This window comes from Aethalodelphis obliquidens, unplaced genomic scaffold, assembly GCF_003676395.1.
Source record: "Aethalodelphis obliquidens isolate GAN/ISIS:26980383/991018 unplaced genomic scaffold, ASM367639v1 scaffold56, whole genome shotgun sequence".
Classification (NCBI taxonomy): domain Eukaryota; kingdom Metazoa; phylum Chordata; class Mammalia; order Artiodactyla; family Delphinidae; genus Aethalodelphis; species Aethalodelphis obliquidens.
The window spans coordinates 11661744-11682617 of record NW_020838000.1 but is presented as its reverse complement, the minus strand read 5'-3'; the positions used below and the strand labels follow the sequence as shown (position 1 = coordinate 11682617).

The 20874-nt window shown below is 37.1% G+C and overlaps 1 protein-coding gene across 5 annotated transcripts in view; it reads right to left on the bottom strand.

The window, feature by feature from the left end:
- The window catches only part of ATP2C1 (ATPase secretory pathway Ca2+ transporting 1), a 102446-nt gene that overhangs the window by 54925 nt on the left and 26647 nt on the right, over positions 1 to 20874 (bottom strand). For 4 of the 5 annotated variants that reach the window (XM_027086608.1, XM_027086605.1, XM_027086607.1 and 1 more), the window contains 5 exons: positions 9950 to 10060; positions 8384 to 8500; positions 5508 to 5597; positions 3476 to 3511; positions 199 to 260 (listed from right to left, as the gene is read on the bottom strand). In XM_027086608.1, coding sequence (XP_026942409.1) covers positions 199 to 260; positions 3476 to 3511; positions 5508 to 5597; positions 8384 to 8500; positions 9950 to 10018 — 374 coding nt within the window. In that variant the 5' untranslated portion in view covers positions 10019 to 10060. Of the gene's footprint in view, positions 1 to 198; positions 261 to 3475; positions 3512 to 5507; positions 5598 to 5995; positions 6064 to 8383; positions 8527 to 9949; positions 10061 to 20874 lie in introns of those variants that run through there. The other variant, XM_027086609.1, reaches the window with a different exon arrangement.

Here is a 20874-nt window from a genome sequence, read left to right as displayed (position 1 = left end):
CAAGAATCTCAAAATTAGAAGTAACAAAAGTTTTAATAGTACAACTTGCTATACTGAATAGGGCATGAATTTTTCATGTCAGATTAATGGTTTCTACCTTATGTTTAAACAAATATTGGGCCACAATGTACACTGTAATAGTCACATTTAATTTCTACTTTTAAGAGTAGAAATCCGTATCAGAAACAAGGATCATACCAATGGCATTCTGGTGGCATAAGTTTATTCAGTTCTTCAAGAGATTTTTCTGAACGATATTCCTATTAAAAAAAAATTAAGAAAAAAATTTATAAAGAAATGCAAATATGTACATTCTTAAGAACATATACTATGTTAGACTTAACTAAATATTGACCCCAATCATTATTTTAACATTTCTCCCAATTTTTATCTTTTTCTTTACTTGCATTTATATTCCTACCCATAAAAGCTTGTCCTTTATGTTAAATATATAGTAATCAATTTTTGATAATTAAGTATTCTCAATTTTTTATATATATATATTTTTTGGGGAGGGTGCTGGCACACCACGCAGTATGTGGGATCTTAGTTCCCCAACCAGGGATCGAACCCACGTCCCCTGCATTGCAAGTGCGAGTCTTAACCACTGGGCCACCAGGGAAGTCCCTCAATTTTCTATTTCAATATTCAGTGTGCAAACCTAAGGTCAAGTTACTTATAAGAAAGTGAAGAAAACTGATTAGTGTGTCCAAAAAGTAGTTTTCAGTCATTAAAAGTTAAGATCATTGAGCCTCATAATTAAGATAACTTTACTTTTAGTGTTTAATGACCAAGGAAGTCAAAGACAATTAACTGCAAACAACACTGGTGTTGAGGATTCAAGCCCAAGGCAAGGTTTGTGAAACAAATCTTCGTGGGAAGAACGTAAGTTAAACAAGGAGAGAGATGTGGCTGCCCTACCCTTTCCCATGACTGAATTACCTAGAAAGGGGAAATTCTCAGGGGCCCTAACTGTGAGGCTCCAGCCTTCCTCCAACCATACAATCACAGCTGAGAGTCAGAGACAACCTTCACCTCAGTAATGTGGGCTGTCTTGCTTCACACAACATCACTGCTATTTTTGTCTCATGTCTGCACTAAGTACACCAATCTTTTGATCTAAGGTTAAAAAGGGAGAAGAGGGCTTCCCTGGTGGCACAGTGGTTGAGGGTCCGCCTGCCGATGCAGGGGACACAGGTTCGTGCCCCGGTCCGGGAAGATCCCACATGCCGCGGAGCGGCTGGGTCCATGAGCCGTGGCCGCTGAGCCTGCGCTCCACAACAGGAGAGGCCACAACAGTGAGAGGCCCGCGTACCTCAAAAAAAAAAAAAAAAAAAAAAGGGAGAAGAAGGGGTAGGGAGAGTAGTGGGAGTGAAAGTCGGGGGGTGTTTTGAAATGACTGCAGTGCTAGCACTAATCAAAACTGCACACCTATCACAAACGTTTTCAAATAGAAAACACAAAGCTGTATATGAATAACTTAGAACTAAATCTGTCTTTACTACTTAAGCAAGAGGAACAAATGTGAGAGTAAGGTAAATCTGTAAATATAAAAATCACAAGACACCCAGGGTAATATACAGCATAAGGAACATTACAATAATTCTGTATGGGGACAGATGGTTACTAGGCTTATGGTGATCATTTCATAATACATGCAAATATCAAATCACTGTATACTGCACCTGAAACAATACTGCATCTCAACTATACTTCAATTTTAAAAAAAAATTACAAAGACACCCCTCCCCCAATCATACCAAGGATATTAAGGAATTTGGAAGTTTTAACCAAAAATTCCATAAAAGGCTAGAAAACACTCACTACTCCTAGATCCTAATAAATGACATAGAAGCTGCCCAATCTTTACCTCCCTCTTCAGACTTCTTAGCCTTTACTCACTACAACTACAAAGATACCTCTATATCAAAATGATCCTTCAACACAAACTTGACAGCCATCTCAAATGAACACCTAAAAGTTAAATTTTAAATTTATTGTAAGGTGGCATCAATATATGACTATACGAAACAATTAGCTATTTTTATGACTGCAAGGGTGTACAATGAGGATGGGAAATTGAGATTAGAAAGGGGGGAAGGCAGATGTAAATAATAAAAAGCATTCTCCTCCTAAAACACAGGTAAAAACACATATAAATAATGAACCTATCAAATGAACCTATCATAAAGATATTTGGCAGATGGTTTCAGCCACTACATTTAAGGTGTGTAACACACTATCTTTGTGTAAAAGTCCACACTGAGTACGTTAAAATAGAAATTTTGTGGGATTTTTTCTGAGAGTAGGGGCTATTACCAAGCTACTAATGTCTTCCATACAAAGTGATAATACTGTAAGAATACTTCTGAAGCAAGCCACTCCATACATCTGTAGCATTATTAAAGATGCAAAAGGGTTCCAGTTACTGGTCCAGTGCGGCGTACCACCCACATGACCAAATGAATAGCCAAATGTGTCCAATGAGGCTCAGCCTGGAATAACCTCTACTAAACTAACCCGCCACCTGCCCTAAGGCAACTTTTATCTGTTCTAAGCAAAAGTATTCCCTAGATACAGGATTCCTGATGGTGTACTAATGCAACTCACAAACTTGCTGCAGACAACCTGATTAAAACCGGCTTTTCTACACTGGGTGACTATAAAACAAATTACTAAATTAGAGATTACCACAGGAAAACTGGATGATGACAGGAAATACCCAAGGAATAAATCATAGATGTGGAAATAACCACAGCCACTTAACATATAGTCTTAAGATTCAAATTAACATGAATTTCAAATGCCATATTAATTTTTCCCTAAACTAGAATAATTCTTCTAGTCTTATTAACCATGCTTTAAAACTTTTAGCTAATCAAATGACACCTGCCAACACTGTTCTAAAACCTAAAGAAGTTATCAGATATTTAAATAAACATAAAACTAAGCCCATGTTTTTATTTATATCTATACTGGTCAACAGAAATCCAGACATTATCTCCACATTATTCACATTAATTTTTTAAAGGGGGTTCCTTTTCATATATCTTCTTTACTGTTCCAATGTCTATGCTGAACAGGGAGTTCAATCCAGATCAGAACATCCCTTCCATTGAGGAATGAGGAATTTGAACTCTGGCCCAATTTGTTAACTGGAAAAAATTTAAAAGCCTACTGCTGGATTTTATTTCTATTACTGTACTTTTTGCTTCCATCTGCTTCAGTTATCTTTAACATCATCAAAAAAAAACTAGATTTCTTCATGCCACTGCCTAAACCAAAGCAGTCAAGTTGGTTCCACAAACTTCCTTGCAGAGTTATTGTTTTTGAAATTATTTCAAAAACAAAGAATAAATTGTTCTGACCAACATACCCATTAACTATACATTTTAACTAACATAAACCACCTTGATTTTTTAAGCAATTAACTAAAATACCATTTTTATGTCATCAAAATAGGCTACTTACTCACCTGAACAAAGGCGACCGTAACGACGATAAGTATTGCCTAAACAAAACAAACAACCTTTTTAAATAAGACATTGTAATAACTGTTAATCATATCTTATTTTTCTGACTCTATCTGCAGCCCCAAGACACCAGACACTAAGCACAAAACATCCAGGGAAGAAATCACAACTCCGCCTTGAGGCCTGTGGGGAAAAACAGACAGGTGACAGGGACCTGCCTCCCCAGGAAGGCTTCTCAAACTCTTTGATCTCAGGATCCCTTTATGCTCTTACAAACAGAGGACCAGCTTTTGTTTATGTGACTTCCAGCTATTGATATTTACCATATTAAATACGTTTTCAATCACTCAGTTTTAATTTCTACTTATTATCTAAAAAAAAGTAAGCCCATTACATGTTAACATACAACATTTTTTATGAAAAATATTCCCCCCAAAAAATTGTGGGAAAAGTGGCAGTGTTTTCAATTTTTCTATCTTTAATGTCTGCTTTAATACAAAGCCAGATTCTCGTATCTGCTTCTGCATTCAATCTATTGATATGTTGATTAGGCTGAAGTATATGAACAAAATTCAGCCTCATTCAGATATTGTTGAAAAAGGGAGGAGTATTTTAAAAGCCTTTTCAGATGATTATGGATATTATTCTTAGCTACACCAAAATTAGACAACTGTTACTTCAAAAGTAATTTGCAATATAGAACTTAAAACTATATCAATGAACTTTTCATAATCTGTTATATTAAAATCTACTGATCTCTTTTGCATGTTTCATGGCTCTTTTGTCACCGAACATTTTGTATCATCATGCACTAGTCATTTAGAAAAGATTGATTCACTTGGTTATTCAAATCTTTCAAGTGTTGACACATTTCATAATAGTTAAAAAAAAAATCACATTCACTAAAATCACTACTGATCTTATTAGAATAAGGTCTTAAATACTGGGAAGCTGTCCAGCATAAAATAATGCATAAAATTTTTGCAAAATTCTAATTATCACTGAAAGCTTGAATTTTACCATTGGCAACAAATTCTGTCAGTTGTTTTTCTTGTAGTGATAGGCTCATGCCACTCACTTTCAAAAAAAGTATGCCAGTTATCCAAGTCTTAATAACCATAGTTTGTCTATCAGTCATTCTTTCGAGTAAAAGGCTAGTTCAGCTCAGCACACAGCCTTTCCTTGAAACAACCATCATACTTCAATGCGTACTTCCCATTTCATCACACAGAACATTAAAAAGGTATATATTTAAGGATCAAGACTTAATAAAATTAATTTTTACTTTTTTATCAAAAACACTGCTAAGAGAAACAAACAGTGAAAGAAAACAATGACTACTAGTTTGTTGCCATTATTTTGATTCAAGCCGAAGCTCTAACAGTTTTACTCGTCATCACTTTTGCGCCACTGATGCAAATGTCTATAGCAAAAAGACAATGTTTTTAGTTTTATGAAAGTAGTTTTGACCTCATATGCTCCCTTAAAAGAATCTCAGAGACTCCTGGGAGTCCACAAGCAAGAGCTGGTGAATCACAGCTCTACGTTCATTTCTACTGTGTTCTTAAGCCTAACACACTTGCTTTAATCAATGCTTATACTTACTATAAATTTTTATACTACAATGAAACAGAAGGGCAAGAAAAAAAAAAAAGATGAAAGCCAGAATAACCTAACTGGAAAGAATAAAATACAGAGTACACTGTTAAATAATACTTTTAATTTTTTAAATGTCAGGCTTCAGTTCACGATTACTCAAACGTATTCTCAATTGGAAAGTAAAATAAATATTTAACTGGAAAATTATTATAAAATATTTCATATCTGTGAAATTATCGGATTGTTAAATAATTCTAGGGTGCCAATCACAGACCCTTGAACATTACATGAGATCACTGCAACTAAAACCAGAATTTGGATTTTAACAAAAAAACCTGAAGAAGCATTAAGGCATGTCTCAATTCATTTTCTAAAATAAAAGCCAATCCTAATTTATATGATTAACAATTTTTAAAAATATATATTTTTTCTTACCACAGTGATACTGACAGCATCATCAAACTGATGCATTAAAACACTGATGACTGCAGAAGCCAGAAGCAGCATAATAAGGGGATTTTTAAACTGAAAGTGAAAAAAAAACAGCAATTCAACAGTTTTGTATGAAAGACAGTTGTGCACCAGCACAGCAAAAGCCTAAAAAAACAACTATCAGGGCATTATTACTTAAAACTAAGAATTTATCAATTCCTTATAGTACACATGTATTTTTAGTATACTATAAGCTGTTCTGAATTTCTACCCGGGCTAGAATAAATGGAAAATAACTTTGAAGCTAAAGGTTTACACTAAGCACTGGGTAGAACACCTAAATTATAAATTCCAAACATTCCTCAGCATTCCTATACTATAAGTAAATGGGTGTAGATTACAATTCTGTGGTTGACCCACCCACCACAGGAATAACCACCCCCCACCAGGGGAGGGGTGGGGCAGCTAAGAGCAGACAGTAAGATCCTCACCACAGAAGAAGCTGAAGATTTCCCCAACACTGGTTTTCCTGACATCTAGCTAGCAGAGACAAAAGTATCTAAAGAAACAAACCACAGCACCAACTCAATCAGGCAGCTCTTAAATGACCAAGCACCAGAGCCACCCCAAATTCTAGTTGGACATCCTAGTTAAACGTCAGAGCTCTGCTGCCAGAGTGCCTTCCTCTGATGAAACGGTGCCAATCACCGTCAAAGTTGCAAAGTAACTTTGCGAAGAATCCATCCCAGCAGAGAGCCTCAGCCCCTGGATATCATAACTGTGAAGTTAGACGCCACCACCTCCCACTCCCTTTATGGCTCCATTCCTTGGCACAGCTGTTGCAACCCTGCTTCACATCAGAATCACGTGAAGAGTTTCCAACAAATGCCCAGGTTCACACCAGAGCAATCAAATCAGAATCTCTGGGCACAGGGCCCAGGCTTCAGCATTTTTAAAGCACTCCCCAAGTGATTCTAATGCACAGAGGATTGAAAATCACTGCTCCAGCAAAATAAAAGTACAACTGCAATGTGGTTCAGGGTTGACAAACTACACACAAACTGAGCCAGAGTACCTGGGTCTGAATCCAGCTCCAATTTTGTGTGACCTTAATTTTTTAAGCCCTGGGGGTACTTCCCTACCTTGTACCAAAAACTGTGGTAAGCATTAACCAAGAATGTATATTAAATCACTGTGTAAACTACAAACCCCTCAAACATTAGCTGCTATCACCACACTTTGAGAGCAAGGCCCATGATCATTTTATTTCACCCTAAACCAGCTGTGCCGTGGTACTAAGGAAACCACCTGATAGATGGCAGGCTCCAAATGTTTGCAGAACAACAAATTCAGTGTTCTCTGCAGAGGAGTGAGGAGTGGTCCAGTGCTTTATGATTAACAACTGATATTTACTGTTAATTACTGCTTGCACTTAACTACATTACAGGCACTATTTCATTTCATTCTCACAGCAATCTCATGATGCAGGTAACTCTAGCTTTGAAACAGGATCAAGAAAGCAAAACATTAAAAATCACATTGCCTAATGATAAGTCAAATCACTGTAATTTATAAATCCAGAGTAAACTTCTGAAGTTTTACGTAATGTGGAAATGTGGTAAATGTGAGAATACAAATATACATATAAAAAATATTCCAATAAAAACAAGACAGATACAAGGTTCTTCTCTAAAAATTCAGCTTTTCTACTTTAGACAAATTCATTTAAATAAGTTAAAAATGATAAATTTTGGTTCATTAACAAGCAAGGCCCTTTAGAAAAGTTAAACGATGATATTTTTAAAAAAGAACCTGTAGCTTAGAAGGCATTAGAAAGTTTCTTCACTAAAAAGAATTTATTTGGGGCTTCCCTGGTGGCACAGTGGTTTAGAGAGTCCGCCTGCTGATGCAGGGGACACGGGTTCGTGCCCCGGTCCGGGAAGATCCCACATGCCGCGGAGTGGCTGGGCCCGTGAGCCATGGCCGCTGAGCCTGCGCGTCCAGAGCCTGTGCTCGGCAACGGGAAGAGGCCACAACAGTGATAGGCCCGCGTACCCCCCCCAAAAAAAAAGAATTTATTTGTATGGCAAACTAATCTTACTACTTGAAAACTGGCCATGGGAGTTTTTTTTTTTTTTTTTTTTTGGTACGCAGGCCTCTCACTGTTGTGGCCTCTTCCGGTTGCGGAGCACAGGCTCCAGACTGGCTCAGGGGCCCAGCCACTCCGCGGCATGTGGGATCTTCCTGGACCAGGGCACGAACCCGTGTCCCCTGCATCGGCAGGCGGACTCTCAACCACTGCGCCACCAGGGAAGCCCCATAGGAGTTTTTTAGCTTTTCACTAATATACTTGTCATAAAGATAAGAAAAATCCTACAGTAAATCTTTCTGAAAAGATTAGGACATTAATAAAATATAATTAAAAATAGCTATAATCTACTGATAGCTTACTATCTCCTAAGATTATTATCCCCATTTTATAGATAAGGCTCAGAGGATAATAAAGAGCACAGAGCTAGTAAGAAATAAAGGTGGAACTTGTACCCAGGCAGTCAAATGACCTAACTTTTACTAATTTTCTAAGCTAGCCATATTACTTTTAAAAAAGTTAGCATTTCTATAATAAAAAATATTTAAGACACCTGCAAAGGAAACTACTGTTAATAGTATCACCTCCATGTAATATGTCCTTAAAGATTTGTACACTAAAATCATAGAAATTCCAATGTAACAATAAACTCTAACAAATGAAAAAATTTAGGTAAAAAACATTTTAAAAAATTATTTCCTTTCTCCATAAATAACTTCACAAAAGTAAACAACTACATTTACAGAAATACATGTAAGTTACACAGCAGGAGAAAATAAAAATATCTCACCTGAGAAATATACTTCTTCCATAGTGGCTCATCCTCACTGATATCAAACTCATTCCAGCCATGGAAAGCTCTCCGATGACTTACTTCACATTTGTTTAGACCATTCTGAAGATCAGCCTATGAGATTTTACCCATAAAAGTCACTGAGAATATTAGCAGAGAAAAAAAAAAGAAAACACAAAAAAAGTACATACGTATGATCACACTTACAGGAACTTCTATGACAGTCAAAACTAATCTATGGGGACAGAAAGCATATCAGTGGTTGCCTGGGGCCAGAGCAGTAGGAGGGATTAGCTGCAAAAAACATGTGGAAGCTTTTCGGAGTGATGAAAATTTTCTACATCTTAATTGTGGTAGTGGTTACATCTGTCAAAATGCAAACTGTACATTTAATATGAGTACACTGTATTTTATATAAATTATACCTCAATAAAAAAAATTTTAATGTAAGCAACAAGATAGAGTTTAACAAACAAAAAAAATATGATTCTCTTCGGAGAAACAGAAATAACACAAACCAGTCAGGATGTACAGAAAACAAAATACCAGTACATTTTAACTAGTTTTCTTCATTTTCACTGTTGTCTTGTTGTTTTCTAAAATTAGTTTCTCCAAAAGATCATGCATGTTTCTTGCTCTCTGAGCCTATCAAAATTCTGAGATTGGTGTTACCCTTTGTTCTTGGACTGTATATTTATTCCAAGCAGAAAATCTGTGGTTCCTAAATTACTCAAAATAATGAAGTTAACATTAACTTGTTCTTGGGACATTTTATGCCCTATGAACACCACCTACATTCTTCAGTCACTGCCTCTCGTGATTTATTATTTTAACTATCATTAAAGAATAAATTATTTGCATCTCTAAAATAATTAAGTTTCTCTGGCCAAAAGCTTTATAACAGAGTTCACTAATAGTCTTATGACACAAATATATTTAGAGTAAGTGGTTTTAAAACAGAGTATAAATACAACTCGCCTCCCAAAAAAAACCTCAAGAAAAGGATAACCGATGTTTTTAATGCCATTGTTAAAATATGTAAATTCTGAAGGAAGAATTTTAAATATTCTTTTCCTCATGTTTCATTAGATTGTGATTTTTAAAACTAGGAAGAGATTAAATTACATAAGCAAAGTTTATTTGCAGTTCTGAACTTGCACTTAGCTTTTACATTAGAAAACACCTAAAAAAAGATAAACTCCTAACTCTACTTATGTTAGTAATTAAATTATTTTCCTAATCCAACTAATCCTCACAAAGCACAAATAGTCCCTAGCAATACTAATGATCTAGAGTTGCACTGTCCAATCAGGTAACCACTAGCCTCATGCACCTATTTAAATTTCAATGAATAAAAACTAAATTAAATTAATTTCAGTTCCTCCCCTAAACTATCTGTACTTTAAATCCTCAACTGTCATGTTTAACTAGTGGCTACTGCACTGGACAGTGCAGAACAGAATATTTCTGTCATCACAGAAAATTCTACCAGATAGCACTTATCTATAGGGTCTAAGTGACTCATTCTACTATCCACTCCCTTCCTCCCCACCAAGCACTTACTTGGAGAATGCTTGCAACTTCACTGACTGGTAATTCACTTGCTTTTTTTGATGTCAATACAGGAATCATTGTCTCATTTTCAGCATTAGGAATTTTTTGAAAACGTGCAACCTAGGAAATAAAACCAAAGGAAAAATATTTGAATATACTAAACAATTCTAATGCGGTCTAGAATAAATGAAAATTCAAACGTTCCCAGAAACCTTTTTTCACAGTTAGAAAACAAATATTTTCAGACTAATAATGAGTATCCAGTCCTATTAAGATAATTTTATAGTATGTGCTATTCCAGAAAGCACATTTCAAAAATTAAGTCACCAGTGCTAGCTAGAACACAAAATAATTTTCACATTAAAAAAAAAATGCTATTTCTACACCAGTGTAATGAGTAAAAAGTAAAACAGATGTTCTGTCTAGCAGATCCCAATGATTACATGGAGTCATAATCCTCTAAACTCATTATGTTTAACGCAAGGGACAAGGAACAGCTAAGCTTGCTCCATTTTAACTACTCCTGTTGACCAGCTCATTTCTTAACTATCCAGAAAGGACACCAGGCTACTCTACCGAAGCACCATGACAGAACATCAGAATTACAAACCCATTCTCAAACGAGGGGAAACAGAAAGCAGAGAAACCAGACAAGCAGAGGACACAAAGGTGAGTGAAGGGGTTGTGAAGAAGCAGAGTGAGTCACAGAGATGATAGTAACCATGGCACCTACTTGATGCAGCTTCATAAGCAAATGTCTACAGAAAAGTGTTTAACACATTTCTAGAAATAAATCCCCAATCCAGACTTGAATCTTTATAGACAAGAAGTTTTGAAAAAGTATGAGAAAGGGAGAAAAAGCTCCACGCTGAAACTTTAGAGAAGAAAACATTTCAGCTGCCACACATGCACTGATTTAAACAATACTGAAAGTGAAGTGATCATCTTATTGCCAAGATACAAATCTTTAAGCTTTCAGGTGAAATGTTTTCAACCTTGGATAATCAACATATTTAGGATAAAATATTTCCCTAAAAATTGTTTTTGAGACAGCACTTCTTTAAGACAACAGATAAGGTCAAAAAAATAATAATTTAAGTTTCTATTATTATTAAAGTATTATTATAGAGACCTGTATCCATTTAAAAAAAAAAAAAAAACTTTGTACTTACTCCAAAAAAAACAGTAAATAGCTATGGAAAAAAAAAAAAGTGTTTCCCAATGCATCCAAGTTCTGGAACAATCATATACACATTTTCTAATCTCATCTATTACAAAGGCATTGTTAAATATTTAAGTATTTTAAAGAAAAGAGCATAAAGTATTTTTCTTTTAATGAGAAGATACTAGTGACCAAAAATTCTGAGGAAATTGGAAACAGATTACCTTTCTTGACATGGTTATTTTATCTTCTGAAATCATTAAGAAGGATCAAATATGTTTACACTGCCTGCAGTGACAATGAGATTAAGAAAATCTTTTATTTCTAAGATTCACGTACATTAATTTCTTCATATATAATATGAGGATAGTGCCTAAAGTTGTTTGAGGATTACATCCATTAATACATAATTTGACCCACTAGTAATAAACACTGAAATAGCTATTTTCTCCCAAAACTATTTAATATTTATACGCACATACTCAATAATATAATGAGCTCAATAAATTATTAAGGCTAGTAATTCTTCTATTAGACATACTTCTATTAAACATATCATTAATATATTGGAAACTGCCACCTCCAGTTCAAGAGCCTTACTAATAAAAGTCTTTTTTAAAAGTTACCCTTTGGTAGTTGGTATATAAATAGAGTCTATGTTGGAACACACTTTACATAAAATCCCTCAGGAGCATTACATGGGCCCAAAAGAGCTCAAAAATCTCAACAGAAGGAAGTGAGACTATATTTCATTTAATAAAGGATAAGATAACTCTCTACATATATGAAGGGCAAGAGGGCAACCCCAAACCCAAAGGGTTAGTTTACAGCAGACCAACTTCAGGACTTAGAATGAAGAGTGCCAGATGCTGTGGGTGGTGGCAGAGGCTGGATGGCCAGCCATGATAAGGACCGGTTTCCACAACAGAGGGAGGCCACAGCCCAGTAAATTCTTGGCCAAAAGCAGTGATGTTAACTGTATTTATGCTTACTAGCCTCTATATCAACTTAAAATTATGAAATCATTAAATTTTAATCCTATTTTCTTTTTAAGCAAATGTTACAGAAATTTACCAACTCAGATGGGTCGTTAGTTATATAAATCATAAGAATATTTTAATTTGTTCATTCATTTACTCTTTTAACAAACACCTGCCATTTCTTGAGAATCTGACTCTGTGCTAGGCCCTTAGAATTTAACAGAGAGCAAAATAAGGAGTGCAACTGGAGGGAAACAGAAGACAGGTATTAACAAAGAATAGCAAAAATGAATGGAAACTGATATGATCACTACTATGAAGGAGTCCACGGCTAAGGGCGCTTGCAATCAGAGACTACAATCAGGACAGGAAAGGTCTGATGAGGAAGTGATGCTTATGGAAGTGAGAGGCAAGAAGCTGCCTGAGGGAGGGGATGGAAGAACAGAAGGAACTGAACGTGTGAGGAAGGGGGAGCACGGCGAGAGTGAAGCACTAAAGATGGCCAACATTCATCCACTCACTCACTCAGTCCTTTGACACATAATCGATGCTTATTATTCTTGGTACTGGGGACACAAAAGTGACCAAACAGGTAAGAACTCTATCCTCATGGAGCTACATACCAATAGGAAGCAAAAGACCATAAATAATACATGATAAATGTTCTAGAAAACAATTAAGAAAAGAAGGATAAGCAAAGGAGGAGTTACTTCATTTTATATGGTGGGGGCTGGTGGGCACCACAAGGAAGACCTCTCCAGTAAGGTGACATTTGGGCAGAGACCTGAAAGAAGCAAGGGAACCAGCTATTAGACATCTAGGTAGAAATGTCCAGGAGGAAGGTGGGTACATGTGCACCTAGGAGAGGTCCAGGCTGAAGCAAGCACATGTCATCATGAGCATATAAATGGTATTAAATCTGAGGATAAACATACACACCAGCACAGAAGAAAGGGAAGAGGTCTGCAGGCTGACCCTAGGGCATCCTCCCAACAGACAGAAATCCAAGATGAGCAGTGACCAAGAGAAAAGACCAAGAAGGAGCAACCAGTGAGGTAAAAGGAGAACCAAGACAGAAGCAAGTATTTCAAGGACAGTGTAATGGGCTGGGCCAAATGTTACTGAAAAATTAAGATAAGAACTGAGAACTGACCACAGGACTTGGTGACAAGGAGATAAATAAATGAGCTCAGTGTAGTATAGTGGGACCCAAAAATCAGGAGTGGGTTCAGCAGAAACAGCAGGAGAGAAGTTAAGAGACAGCCAAGTATAAGTAATTCCCATTCTGATGCAAAAGAGGAGCAGGGAAATGGGATCATAGACAGAATGAAATGTAGGGTCAAGAGTTGGGGTTTTTTTTTAAGATAGAAGAAATAACATCATGTTTGTATGTTGATTAGAATGATAACTAACAACACAGAAGAGAGACAGGACAACTGATAAAGCGATGTTCTGGACTAAATGAGAGGGGTGGAATCTGGCCAATTTCTAATAGGGCTGGCCTTAGATAACCGTTCATTCAGTTACAGATGGGAAGGCAGAGTAACACAAGTAGGATGCAGGCACGTTGGTAGCTATGGTGGAGGGAGCATATTGAAACACTCCTCTGAGAAATATCTGGATTGAAGAAATCAAGACAACATACAAAGCAAAAACAGGCTAAAGAAGTGGGTGGGGATCCTACAGGGTCCTATGGGCCATACTGTAGAATTTCTATATTGATCTTAAGAGCAAAAGGAAGACTCTGAACTGTGGTATGAAAAATAATAATAATAAATAAAGGCCACAAGTTGGAAAATAAAAGGAGTGGAGAGTAAAAGTGGTGAGAATGTGACCAGTCTGGAACCTATTACATAAGTCTAAACAACAGCCTAATGTAGCTTGGACAGGGTGATGAGGTGCAGAAATAGTAGAAGTAGAGGTAAAAATGACAGGACATGATGATGAACTAGATTTCTAGCTTGTCTTATATGCTAAATAGTAACACTATTCACCCTGGTAAAGAATACTTGGAGACTCTTTTCAACAAATGGTGCTGGGACAACTGGATAACCACACAAAAAAGATTAAAGCTATACCCCTCCCTCACACCATATAATTTATATATATTAATTCAAAATGGATCAAAAACCTAAATGTAAGAGCTGAAACTATAAAACTCTTAGAAGACATGGGCTTAAATCTTTTTGACCATGGCATCCTAGACATAATGCCAAAAGTACAGGAAACAAAAGAAAAAGATTGCACATCATCAAAATTTTAAAATTTTGTGCTGCAAAGGACACCATGAAGAAAGTTAAAAAGATAACCCACGGAATGGGAAAAAAATATCTGCAAGCCATTTATCTGATAAGGGGCTTATATCTACAATATATAAACTCCTACAATTCAACAAGAAAAAAGGACCAATAACCCAATTAAAAATGAGTAAAAGATTTGAACATAGATTCCTACAAAGAAGATATACAAATGAGCAATAAGCACAAGAGAAGCTCCTCAACATCATTAGTCATGAGGCAAATACATATTAGAACCACAATGAGATAATACCTCACACCCACTAGGATAGCTAAACTTAAAAAGACTGCCAATAAGACGTGTTGGAGAGAATGCGGAGAAACTGGAACGCTCATATGCTGTTGGTGAACTGTTAAAAGGTGCAACCACTATGGAAAAGTTTGGCAGCTATTACGTATTATTGTGCTATTATGCAAACATTTCAGCTTAAAAACAATCTTTGAGTGATTTAGTAATGCTTCAATTTTGAGACTTATAAAGTACAAGTAAGTTCACAGAAGTTGAAGGTAACCATCTTAACCACCTGAAATAAACCATTTTAAGAGATAATATGTCTTCCACATGTTATTTAGAAGTTCACTGTCTACAGATTCAGGTTTCAGGGAAAACTTCCCTGAGCTAAGCCATGAAGAACGGACGGCAGAGAATAGCTAAGATATGCCAAGGAAGTATTCCAAACAAGAGATGAACACTACTAAAAGTCACAGCAATAGAAATTTAATTTGTATGTAAGTAAGCCAATCTGGCTAAAATGAAAGAACTGTTTTATTATGTACCTCTACCTCTACTAAATGAGTCAGATCTACTCAGACAGTAAGACAAGCTATAAGTCTTTAATTGGATGCATTTAAAAACTGCAGAAACTTTCAGATCTTTAGGATGTTATAATTCAGTCAAATATGGGTCCTATATACATAGGCCCCATAACAGACCTACTGAACGTATATTTCCATTTTACCAGGATTCCCAGGTGTTTCACTCATATTTTTGAGTCTAAGCACCGTTATCCATCAGTTTCCAATTCTCATACAAATCAGAATTATATGGGGGTTGCTACAGACTTGAACTGTGTTCCTCTCTATTCATAAGTTGAAATCCTAACCCCCCAATGTAATGGTATTCAGACATGGGGCCTAAGGGAGGTAATTAGGTTATAAGGGTGGAACCCTCATGATAGGACCAGGGCCCTTAAAACAAACACCAGAGAGAGCCTGCATGTGCATGAGCGGGGCAGGCAGGCAGGCTCTCCCCCCACCCCCACCCTGCCCCGCTCCCACCATGTGAGGACATAACAAAAAGATGACCAGCTGCAAGCCAGGAGAGGACCCTAACCAGCACCCTGATCTTCGACTCCCCAGGCTCCAGAACAATGAGCAATAAATGTCTGTTGTTTAAGCCACCCAGTCTATGATAGCAGTCAGAGCAGACTAAGACAGGGGTCTTCTGTTTCTGTTTTAATCCAAGTGTCCAGGCCCCATCCTATACAGTGTGAATTATTAGGTCTAGGGTGAAGCCAAGACATTTATTTTTAAAAGCTCCCCAGGGCAGGTCTAATGTGCAGCCAATGTTGATAGTCACTGGCCTAGAGAATGGGGCTGAAAGGCACAGTTAGATTAAATATGAACATTATAATATTTTATTTTTAAAAGGTAAATACTTTCTAAAATGAGCTACCACCAGAAGTTTATACGCTCTCCCTGGGGAAAAATTAATTTTACAAATTCTGTTACTTCATTCAGCACATGAGCAGAAATCTGATTTTTAAAAGAAAGTCAGCAAAGGTAGCCCAAATTACCCAAAAGAAGTCAAGCCATGGGGGAAAACTGAAAATACTTCATCCCTGCAAAGTTGGGGAGTTATTAAACAGAGTTATTAAAAGTTTTCAGGTCAACTCTTTGGCACTAAGTTTTCCAAGTTTCACTTGCAAGTAATCAGAAAGACCTCTAATGCCCAAGAAAACCAAGTCTGCCAGGCAGTGAACTTGAACGAACCAGGCACCTCTCCACAGTTTAGTAACTATAGCATGGGAAAGCAGGGCTATCCTGGGAACTCTAAAGGCCAAACCATACAATGCTATTATAAAAATGTGAAGAAGGCATACACAGGCAGAAGAAAACAACAGTGACAAAGCAGTTCCAACAACACTGAGGACAGCAGTTCCAAGAACTGCAGGTTCACAGTGATTTACAGAAATCAAGTAGACCTGCTCAATTGCTTGTTGATTAAAGCTAAAAGTGAATGACACTAAACAATCTCACCTAGATGTGGTTGTAATTACTAACACAGAGCAGCTTACGTGCATAAAACACACTCCAGGTAGAAGGGAGAATTCGCACTTTTGGTACAAGCAAGTCATAATTGTAAGAAAGGCCCATGACACTATCATTAGAAATACTAGTGAATTTTGGTCCCAAAGGTATTGACCAAATGACTCCTAGTTTCTTTAACTGACCTTCTGGTTGAGAACAAGGCAGCCAGTATTTTTCTGTAACCCTGTGTAAGTGTTTATATCCACACCACACCACACTCAGCAGGCGGGGGGGCGGGGGTGGGAGGGGGATAACAGTAGAGTACAGCAGGTATCAAACCAAACATCCCCTTCAGAATGGGAAGACAGGACAAAGTCCCATGCCCACTCCAACTTCAAACAATAGTTTTGTTTTTATGTATTCTATGTTTTAGCTTTGGGGGAAAAATAGTATTTAAACAAAGAGTTTTACAGCTTTAAAGGGGGGTGTGTTGGGGGAGGGGGTGAAACACTCTAGTATAGTGATTTTTCAAACTTACTAGTTTCAGGTCAACTCTTGACAATAAAAATTTTCCAAGGTTCACTTGCAAGTAAACAGAAAGACACTAGTAATCAGAGAGATTACTAGTGAACCTCAGAATCACCTGGAGGGCTTGTTAAAACACAGGTGACTGGGCCCCAGCCTGAGTTTCTGAATCAGCTGGTCTTGGGTAGGTCCAGAAATTACATTTCTAACAAGTTCTCAGGGAATGTTGATGATGCTGGTCCAGGGACCACTGCTCTGGTCAAGGTCAGACTTGACTAGATCCCAATTTATAATCCCAATTCTATGTCTTGCCATCTCTGTGTCCCAGAACAAGTTACTAACTTCTCTGTGTCTTTTTTTCTCAGTGGGAAATTGAAATATTACCTATTTTCATTTCAACAAGAGCTAAAAGAAACACCATTTATAGAAGTGTGTAGCATGGTGCCTAGCATGTGGTTCCCTTCCCCTAAGGTTAACACTAGTGATATAACATTTATGCATCTGTCTCGCCCCCACTCTAGATCTTCACATGAGTATGACATGGTTTTTGTCATCTTGGTACCCTCTGCGAAGCTCTTAACAATATCCAGCATCAGAAGTACTATTTGAAAAAAAGGAAATACTGTGATTTTTCTTAATGGACAATTACACAGCAATAGAATAGTATTATCCTGAGACATACCCATGCCTCTTAAACGATGTTTCACTGAAAATACAAAAAGGTGACAGGACTGATCAGAAAGAGTATGTAATCATCCACAAATTTAGACTACTATCTTCTACAAGGACTAGGCAAGTCCATGTATTTCACCTTTGAAAGTGTTGAGATCAAGGTTTCCAATTGCCAGACACTGTATTTTATTGGCAAATGTAGCAGCCATGAAAGCAGGAAAAGTCAGCCTGTCCCTGATGAAGCTCTCCAAGGATCAGACTGCTGGCATGGAGCAGAGCAGAAGCTGGCAAGTGTCTCCTTGTGGGCAAGTCTTATTAATAAGTGAGGTGTTTATCAAGAATACAGGTTCTAGAAGTATTCTTGGCAAAAAAATTAAAGCTGCACCGTGACCAGTGGTAACTAGGTCTAGAACAATGGTTCTCAACCCCAACTGTATGTTAAAATCACCTGGGGAGCTTTTAAAAATTTCTAGAACAGCCAGAACTCCAGACCAATTAAATAAGAATCCACAGGAATGGTCCCAAGGATGGGTGGGTACCAGGTATAGTCCTTTTTTAAAAAACTCCCAAAGTGATAACATACAGTCAGTGCTCTTATTAACCCATCCATCAATTTACAAGAAATACAGGAGATAAAGAAGCACATTAAATAACCTCAAAAGAATGTACTCAGCAAATTCCAGGCTGTGGGAAATTCTACGTAACAAACAACCTGATTTTGTAAACAAACTACAAGGAAAAGAAAAGAAGGAACATTTTTAGACTAAGAGATATTTAAGAGATATTTACGGCCCAATTACGGCGTGTGGGCTGTATTTCAATCTTGATTCGAATAAATAAACTTGGGGGAAAAAAATCAATCTGAGATTACAGTTGCATTTAACTGTTTTATCTCTTTCCTTAAATCTGGAACAGTTCCTCACTCGTTTTGTCTTTCATGACCTTGACACTTTGGAAAAGTACAAGCAGGGAGTACTATAGTGATATCCTACAAACTACAACCTGGGTTTGATTTTTCTAAATGGATGCAAGTGATGCATTTTGGGGGAAAGGGAAACACCACAGAAGTAATGTTGTATCCTCCTCAAAACATCATTATCAAGAGGCATATGATGTTTATGAGAAATGGAATACTGTCTGCCATATCAGTAAACAAAGGATTTCACAGTCATCATTGATTGTAGCCACCAACCTACGGTGAGCTGGTGAGCCCTGAGGAAACTCCGGAAATGGAAGCACAGGATACTGGCCCCAGATAGCTGAGGTACGTATCAAAGGAATGATTTCAGTGTGCCCAGACTCTTACATTTTCCCATACAAAGAAAGGCGCTAAATTCCTTAATTTGGGATATCTGGTTTTCTTTAATTAATAATAATCTTTTGATGTTCAGAATACCTGCCCTTTGTTGCAAAACTCCTATATATCCTGGATCCCCCCTCTGCCTCCTCGGAGCAGTTCTCTAAGGGTTACTTGAGATGCTGCCTCCCGGGCTTGAAGTCCTAAAAAATTCCCACTGAATAAAACATAACTCTCAACTTTTAGGTTGTGAATAATTTTTAGTTGACATTTATTATAGATTTGTCTCCCCAGAATTCATATGTTGAAGCCCTAACCCCGACGATGTAACTATATTTGAGACAGGGCCTTTAAGGAGGTAATTAAGGTTAAATAAAGTGGTAAGAGTGGGGCCCTAATCCAAGAGGACTGGTGTCTTTGTAAGAAAAGGAAGACCAGAAGCAGGCACACACAGAGGAAGGGCCACACGAGGTGAGAAGGCAGCTGCCTGCCGCCAGGAGGCCTCACCAGAAACTAAGCCTGCCAACACCTTGATTTTAGACCTCCAGTCTCCAGAACTGTGAGAAAATGAATTTCTGTTAAGCCACCTAGTCTGTGGTATTTTTGAGTACTTCCTAACTTTCTGGCACCAAAAGATATTCAAGCTTATCTCTGCATCTTCCTTGCCCCTACATTAGAATCAGCCCCTTCTCCAGGGAGCCTTAGTTCCTTTCATTGACAAACATTATTCGGAAGTGTCATGGCTTTAAGGCCTTCACCACAGGCTGAGTTAAGGAATATATACATATATGCACAAACACATATCTATATCTATTTTTATATTTATCTGTAAATATGTTAAAAACCATGAGTCCATACTGAAGCTGCCAATGCCAATCTAACTCTACAGAAGTTCATTACAGCATTTTCCCTTTACTTATCTGGAACACTTTTCTCTTACAGTGAAAAACCTGACTTTCATTATCACCATTATATATATTTATTTGCTCTAATCTAGAATACACAGAGTAGTTTTGGAGTTCTAACCATATCACTGTAAAAAAAAATCTAACTCGAGTACAGTATTTGTGTACAGTTCTGTCTTTAGTCTCAAGTTTGTTTATAGTTCTTTTGTCAACAGCCTTATATAGTCAAAACCCTGTATTCCTAAATTACTTAGGTTAGTTCTTCCCATGCCCACCCTTCAGTGTGGTTATGTTATTCATTTGAAATATAGTTAGGTTCATTTGTTTCTGTTTGTATTATTCCATTTGGGATTTGGGGCATATTTTTTCCCATCCTCTCCCCCATCCTTGTTAATCGTGTTTATTTGAGTATATAAAACATTAATTTAGTTCTAACAGTTAAAACTACTCAAAATAGGTAAAATCAGAGAAGTGTCAAGCCCTCTCCATCCTTTCAATCTCTCTGTACCCCACCCTCTTTATATAACCAATCTTGTTTCTAGTTTAACTTTCCTATGTTTCCTTCTGTTCAAATGAGCATATGTGTGTTTATTTTCTGATTTCCTCTTCTTTTGCTTAGAGTAACATAACCTATATAGATATTCTCTTTTTCACTTAACAGTATATCCTGGAGATCAATTTATCAGTCAGAGTTCAGTTCAGGTATCTTCCTCATTCTTCCTATAGCTGCATACCACTGTTTTATATACACACACACACACACACACACACACACACACACACACACACTCTCTCTCTCTCTCTCTCTCTCTCTCTCTCTCTCTCTCTCTCTCTCTCTCTCTCTCT